This window comes from Mchenga conophoros, linkage group LG15, assembly GCF_057382185.1.
Source record: "Mchenga conophoros isolate Kocher_MC1m ecotype Shallow Benthic linkage group LG15, M_conophoros_male_GT1.1, whole genome shotgun sequence".
Lineage (NCBI taxonomy): Eukaryota > Metazoa > Chordata > Actinopteri > Cichliformes > Cichlidae > Mchenga > Mchenga conophoros.
Genome location: NC_140540.1, coordinates 41,065,970 through 41,073,589, shown reverse-complemented (window position 1 = coordinate 41,073,589; position 7,620 = coordinate 41,065,970). Strand labels below are relative to the sequence as shown.

At 39.9% G+C, this 7,620-nt stretch overlaps 1 protein-coding gene across 3 annotated transcripts; it reads right to left on the bottom strand.

Annotated features, from left to right (window-relative positions):
* Window positions 1-1,187: 1,187 nt before the first annotated feature.
* Window positions 1,188-5,475, bottom strand: LOC146558958 (uncharacterized). 3 transcript variants are annotated; one of them, XM_085247978.1, is made up of 4 exons: window positions 5,416-5,475; window positions 5,173-5,229; window positions 4,935-5,086; window positions 1,188-1,759 (listed from the first exon to the last, which is right to left on the bottom strand). In XM_085247978.1, exons 2-4 carry the CDS (start codon window positions 5,205-5,207, stop codon window positions 1,446-1,448), a joined length of 501 nt encoding a protein of 166 aa, XP_085104104.1. In that variant the 5' UTR covers window positions 5,208-5,229; window positions 5,416-5,475; the 3' UTR covers window positions 1,188-1,445. The 3 variants fall into 3 exon arrangements, with proteins under 3 accessions (XP_085104104.1, XP_085104105.1, XP_085104106.1); XM_085247979.1 differs by having other exon boundaries at window positions 5,173-5,246; window positions 5,416-5,448; XM_085247980.1 differs by lacking the exon at window positions 5,416-5,475 and adding an exon at window positions 5,306-5,407.
* Window positions 5,476-7,620: the final 2,145 nt, after the last annotated feature.

Genomic DNA, 7,620 nt, shown 5'->3' with positions numbered 1-7,620 from the left:
AAACATGCCTTTGAGTATATCCACGTTTATACTCTGTCAGTGAACTTTCCTGACCAGGTTCTGTTGTTTGACCTGACCTGTGTGTTGACCAGTTAGCTCACGGGCTTCGGGGTGAAAGGTCAAAGGTTTCGTTTTGAGAGTTTCTGTTCACTTTTCTTCATATTTATAGAAAGATAATATAAAACAATTCTTGCATTCACATTTCCAACAATGATTAGGACAAAATGCATCAGAGAGCACGGTGACGTTTTCAACATCACAGAATCGATTGCTTTGATTTTTTGTTACAACTTTTTAGTACAGACTACATGTGAAGTCATCCAGTGTTAAAATGTACAGTTTCCCATGCTAGGGGCACACTGAGGACTTGGTAAGCAACCAGAGAATGCAAGTGGAAGTCGTGCCCTTTCTCCTTTGAACCATGAAAACCACAGGGAGAGAGGTGGGGTACAACCTGGACAGGTTAACACAGACAACCATTCACACTCACCCCCATGAGCAATTTAGAGCCAATTAACCTACCCTCACTAATTGCATGGGACCACACAGACACGGGGGAACACGCAAACTCCACACATAAAAGTTCTGGCTACACAGTGGAATCAAACTTGAGACCTTCTTGCTGTGATGCAACAACCACTGTTCCATCATGCTGCGGCTAAATAACACACTAAATATGACTATGAAACATGAAATATGTGCTTCAGGTTACCGTGTGTCTTTCTGTATAAAAGCCTGGATTTGTTACCGATTAACCCATCCATCCATCCAGTCACTGCCGCGCATCCTTTTCAGGGTCACGGGGGGCGCTGGAGCCTATCCCAGCTGTCATAGGGCGAGGGGCGGGGTGCACACTGGACAGGTCGCCAGTCTGTCGCAGGGACACAGAGACAGACAACCATTCGCACTCACATTCACAGCTATGGGCAATTTAGATTTTTCAGTGAACCTTTCCCCACAAAGTGGATGTCTTTGGACGGTGGGAGGAAGCCGGAGTACCCGGAGGGAACCCACGCAAACACGGGGAGAACATGCAAACTCCACACAGAAAGACCCCGGCCTGATGGTGGAATTGAACCCAGGCAACAGTGCTAACCACTGTGCCACTGTGCTGCCCATTAATTAAATTCAAACAGAAGATATCAGCCTGACCATCATGTCCAGTAAGAATACCAGTTTAAGGTTTCTTTGGATTCATTTAATTATTTGCTGTGATTTCCTCTCTACACCTTCATAGCAGAGAATCTGAGAAACAGCAATTGTAATAATACAATTTTACCATCAGTTTTATTGTTTCATGAATTATTCCTCATAATTATGTTTGTTTGTTTTACCTTATAAACGTTCCCATCAGAAAAATACTGAGTTTAAGTAATATGAGCTCAAATCGTGATCAAGGACGCCTAAATGTCATTCCAGGAATTGAACCTGTGGCCTCCAAGCCATTACTCAGCCTCTGAGCAGAGTTTCTGTCTGTACATTTTCCCTCCTTGCGTTGTTCCACACCAGTATGAAGATGTGAGCCTCCAGTCTGCCGTTGACACCTCCCTCACTGAGGTGGCGCTGTAGCCCCGCTTTGACTTCTTCCATGGCTGCTCAGGGCGTACTGATGTCAGCACCATATCATTCAGGCCCCACAGGATGTGCTGCTGAGGAGAGGTTAGTCCAGTCAGAAGGCAGACCAGGAGGGGAGCAGATCGTGGATGCTGAGAGAGCCGCACGGACGACAACAACTGAATAGACGGCGTGTTGGAGGAACCTGGAAACAAAGAACATTGTAGTATTTTTTTCCATGTTAACAGAAGAAAATGGCAGAACTGTATGGATGTGTTTAATATTTTAGATGAATTTCCAAACTTCCATTATTAGGTAAAATGCACTGAAACAACAACACAAACATCAGATCCCAGACAGGCGCCTTTGTACTGCTTACTGTGATTTCTACAGTGCCATGAAAAAGTATCTGCCCCCTTCCTGAGTTTTAATGGGGTTTTCTTTTTTGCATAGTTACATGTGTCAGACCCTCAAACTTCCCTTATTAGATAAAGAAGGGGAAGTGGTAGCTACTCAACTGAAAAAGTTCAACAATGTTGTCTCAGGGATTAATGTTAAAACATCTTTTAAGGTCAAAGCTGCATAAATTTTAAGATTATCCAAGTCAAAGCAAAATAGTTTTAAAATGATTATTTCCATCTATGAAGGGTGGAAAAAGCGGATGATCTGATATCCGAGTGTCGGTGTTGTTCCCACATCATCATAATAAATGTTGTTCCAGGTTCAACATTGCAAGTGACCAATCACATTGTTGTGATGTCCCCCTTTTGTGCCTTTGAAAAATACCGCCTTAAAAAAAGTCAATTTCACTTGCGAGAAGAGAAACCGCTTCTGTCCGCCGATCCAGGAACTTGAATTCTTTGCATTTCAGGATACTTTCCTTTCATAAACAGTAAGCATTATACATATTGTCCTTACAGAGGCGCTTTCTCTTCTCGCAAGTGAAGTAGATTTTTTTAAGGCGTTTGTTCAGCAGAAGGTGATTGGTCACTTGCAATGTTGAACCTGGAACAAAATTATTTATGATGACGAGGGAACAACACCAACACGAGGATATCAGATCGTCCGGAAAAAGCTCTCCTGGACCGCTGTAAATGGGGGGGTTTCCAGTCTCATCTCAAATTTTCCAATAAAAACATCAACACCTGTAAGACTTTTGGGAAAGTGTTCAGTGGACTCTCGAGACAAAAGTCGAACTTTTGGGAAGGTTTGTATTCTGTTATATCTGGGGTAAAACTACCACAGCATTTCATAAAAAGAAAATCCTATGAAGACTCAAACGCGGGGGTGATGTCTCGGGGCTGCTTTGTGATGGTCTTGGGCTTTTTTGCTGCCTCAGGGCAATTTTCTTTCCTGGACATACCCGTAAGTTCTGCTCTCTACCAGAAATTCCTGAAGGAGAATCTCTGGTCATCAGTTTGTGAACTGAAGCTCACGCAGACTTGGGTTATGCAGCCGGATCCAAAACTCACCGCAAAGTCCAACCCCTGAATCTGTGGCTCCAAAGAGAACCAAAATGAAGTTTTGAAGTGGCCAAAATCTGGACGTAAATCAGACTGAGATGTTTTGAAGTGACCTTAAACAGGCTGTGCATGCTGGAAAACCTCAATTGTGGCTGAATTAAAGTATTTCTACAAGTAAGAGTGAGCAAAATCCTTCACAACACCTTGAACAATGGCACAAGCAGTTATTAAGTTTAGGGGGAAATTTCTTTTCACACAGTGGCAGGTAGGTTTGGATAACTCTTTCCCCTTATTCAATGAAATCATCATCTAAAAACTGCATTTTATATTTGCTCTGGTTATCTTTGTCTTCTATTAAAAGTTGTTTGATGATCTGAAATATTTAACAAGCCATTCGTGGCATTGTATTCTTAGTTTTTCAGTTCTAAAGTCCAGAGAGGCCTGGACTCAACATAGGGGAGACCGGGGATAGTTGTAACGTGGGTCAGTTGTAACACTTCCAATTTCTCCAATCAGGGCTAAGTTTCAAATGATGTGACTCATCCTGTGCATGCCCAACTCAGTTCTGCTATCACATGTGAAAAATCAGCACATTTCGTCAAACACAGACAATTTAACATGAAAAAAAGTAATTTGTATGCCAAAAAGTACGTTTTTCTACTTTATTTCAATTTCTAATAGCATTATCTGCTTTGCAGTTAAACTCATCAGACCTGAATTATGTTATTTGTATGTCTATGGGGATATATTCTGTGTAGGTCTTTAGTGCTAATGTTTTAGCCGTTGGCTGTAATGTTAGCTAGTTCATGGCTATAGGAGTCTGGGTCAGTTGTAACAATAATGCAGATGTTACCACACTATTACTTTAACTTATATTAAACAAGTTGGGGCAACGACATCAGCAGAGAGAGGTTCACTGGTCGCATTTGTATATGTGGTTAATGCCATTGGCAACACAATTCCTCCACTGTTTGTGTTCCCACACATACATTATGCAGACCACTGTGTCAGAGATGGACCAGTAGGAAGTACTGGTAGTGGAAATAAGTCAGGATGGGTGCAAGAAACAGATTTCCTCATCTTTCTGAAGCACTTTGCAAACCACACCAAGGTAAGCCAGGATAAAAAGTAATGGAATTGTGATGCTGGTGAACAACTACATTTTTTCAGCTTCATTGTTATGTTCAAAATTGGTGCAAGAGTTGTAGGTTATAATGCCCACTGAGCCAATGAGGCCAAACTCAAGGAAGACCAACCAAAATTAATGAAATATTCAGTTGCAGAAAATTCCATAATTTGTCTTTTTTGGGGGGTTGGAATATGTTCAAAGTTAGATTTCTGCATTCTGTCACACACACACACACACACACACACACACACACACACACACACACACACACACACACACACACACACACACAGCTACATAAATGGCTCTAAGTGCATTCATGTGTTGAATAAACAAAGATTACATGTTAATGTTTTGTTAGTACCCTTATTTCATTGTGTTACATTTCACCCCAGGATATGTTACAACTAACCCAGACTATGGGGTTAATTGTAACATTTCACTCTTTGTGTTTGAGGCCATACCATGCAATGGGTAATTGTGCTGCAGAGAAAATAGCTGCACTATTTAATAACAGACTTTGCATTACATTTTGAATCCACTACCTTAAAAGAGCTTCAATTTACAGACAGAAATGTCAAAAATGTTACAACTATCCCCGGTCTCCCCTACAGATAATTAAACCCCTGACATACTGGTCTAAAGGGAAAAACAAAGAAACAAAGACGATCTTTCATCTTGTTTTATGTTTCCATGTTTTTGTTAGTTTCTAAAGAGAAGCTCTCAAAATCCAAACAGAATACGAACACAGTGCTGACCGTGGTGCAGTTTGTCTAGTGGAGCTGTACCTGTTGACTTGTTTTGATAGTTGAGAAGGTCATCATCAGCATCAAAGTCAGCCACTTCTTCATCAACATGCACCACCAGCCGGGTCCCAGGGCCAAAAACCATCGAAAAAGAGAAAGTCTGTCTGGTGGGAACTGAGCAAACAGTGCAGCAGCTGCAGCAGCAGCAAACCACCATTACTAACAGTGGAACAAACGTGAGTGTTAAAGGAACAGTTCACTATTCTGTGCAGCATCTTACCTTATGAGGATGATGAAAGTCACTGCAGTTTCCATGACGATCCCACTAAAGATTTAGCTGAAGAGAGAAAAATCCTGGTAAACAAAGATTAAAGTAAAAAGCCTACACCACTCATAATGCTGTTGAATAATACCTGTGCATCTTTCAGATTAAAGTCTGGTACTCCAAGAACATTTCTAAATCATATCGTTTTCCTTAAATACTGATATTAATTTCTCAGCTGCCTCGACCTTAGATATTTACCTTTGATAAGTGTGTCCCCGTGGTTCCTGCTGTCACTCTGATGCCCACAGATCTCCTGTGTCGTATCATCTCTCATCAGTGAAATCAGGAAACTTCAGGGTCTGGAAAATAGAAACATGAGAAACTGCTGGAGCAGAACAACAACAGTCTCCAGAGGAGAGAAACTGCTCTTGGATCACATCGACCGTTGGTTTAGTCAGTTGGTGAAGGACAGAAAAACAGGAAATTTTCAGTTTTTTCTTAATTCAACTGTTGGACCCTAAATAAGATCCCAGTGAAACCGTCAGTTTGCATGTTCACAAACACTGTTTTTATGATTTATTAGCTGAACATTTCCCATAAAGATACACTGTAACACAACATCTAATCTAATCTAATCTAATCTAATCTAATCTAATCTAATCTAATCTAATCTAATCTAATCTAATATAATATAATATAATATAATATAATATAATATAATATAGTTCAAGTTACATATGATCTTTGTTACATTTAAATAAAATGTAACTGATGCAAGAGATTACTGACAGTTTAAGGAGACTGGCAATAAATACAGCGCTGATTGTAACTATGGCAATTACGTTTTTGATTATAATTTTCTTGAGATGCTTGATGTTGAATGTTTATTTCCTATTTCAAGTAAAAGAGTTGATGAGTATTTTTAAAATATTTCACATAAAACATACTAAAATTACTTTGGGGACTTTAAGGACAAAAACTTTCAGAGCAAATAAAACTAAAAGACTACGTGTGATTAAACATTTCATTTAACATTTCACTTGATTTTTGTTTTACAGCACAAACACAAAAAACACCAGAAGTATAACAGCTCTGCATCAAACACATTTGTAATTTTATTACCATCTTGTACTGAGTTTTTAAAATGGTGTAAGATTGTCTTGAAAGAAATTTTCATGTTATAGCAGCTTACAGGAAAATACGTCTTTAAAGGGCGCATCCACTTAGAAATATGATTTTGATGCATACTTCACTTCATGACATCTGCGCAGATGTTGTTCGTCTGCTTGCTTGAACACCTGCAGCTTTTATGACATCACAGCTATTTTTCAGTCACTTGGGTTCGAGCTTTAAATGTGAAACGTTTAGGTTAAAGAAGAAATAAATCTCAAGTTAAGCTGGCCTACATGCCCCCATGGCACAGAGGCAGGCTGTCCTTAATTCAAGGACAATAGAAGGGTGAAAAGTAAGTTGTAGCAATGAATCTTTAAGTCATGCTTTATCTGTATTTTCAATTTTAATAATGTAAAATATATATGGTTAGATATTTAATGATATGAGGTGCGTCAGATTTTGACAAGCTCTAGAGGTTTCTGCTTACTAATGAGAAGTTTTTTACTTTAATAACTAATAACTCTTTTTTTTAAACTATTCTTCATTAGGTCAAAAAATGTTGTTACATGTGTTTCCCTGTGCATATTATTAATATAAAAGAGATTATAAAAAACTTTCAGATAACCTCGACATTCATGGTATAAATTTAGGAGTGGCAGAGAAGTACATGAAGGTTGTGCAGAGGCAGCACTGAGGTGTGCAGTAAGAGTGACAGAAGGCTTTGACTTTACACCAAGGCTCAACTCTGAGCTGCTTCTTGTTTGCAGTGGTGATGATGAACAGGTTGACAGATGAGGTCAGACAACAGTCTCTGTGAACTATATGTTTGCAGATGATACTGTGATCTGTAACAACAGCAAAGAGCAGGTAGAAGAAAGCCTGTAAGTAAAAGGAATGAAATGTCCTGGTATTACAGCACACATCTGTGAATGAGAAAAAGGTATAACAGTGAAGCTGCACAGAGCACAGGTGGTGAAGGTGGATGAGTTTAAGTACCTGGGGTCAGCCATCCAAAGCAGCAGTCAATTCACAGGAGAGGTGAAGAGGAACGTGCAGACAGGGTGGAGTGTGACAGAAGGACAATAGCAGGAGTGAAAGGGAACGTTCATATCCACCAAATCAAAACACACACACACACACACACACACAAACAACTAAATTATGCTGAAAACACAGTAGACACCAACAAAACCACATCACTGCTGTCAGAGCACATTCACCGACCAAACACAGCCTGGCTAACTGCTGCAGCTGTGCAATGGTTTCTCAGGGGAAATGGGTGGCAGAGGAGTTCAGGGAAGAGACAGGACACAACAACAGGCACACAAGGCTGAAACTATGTTTGGATCA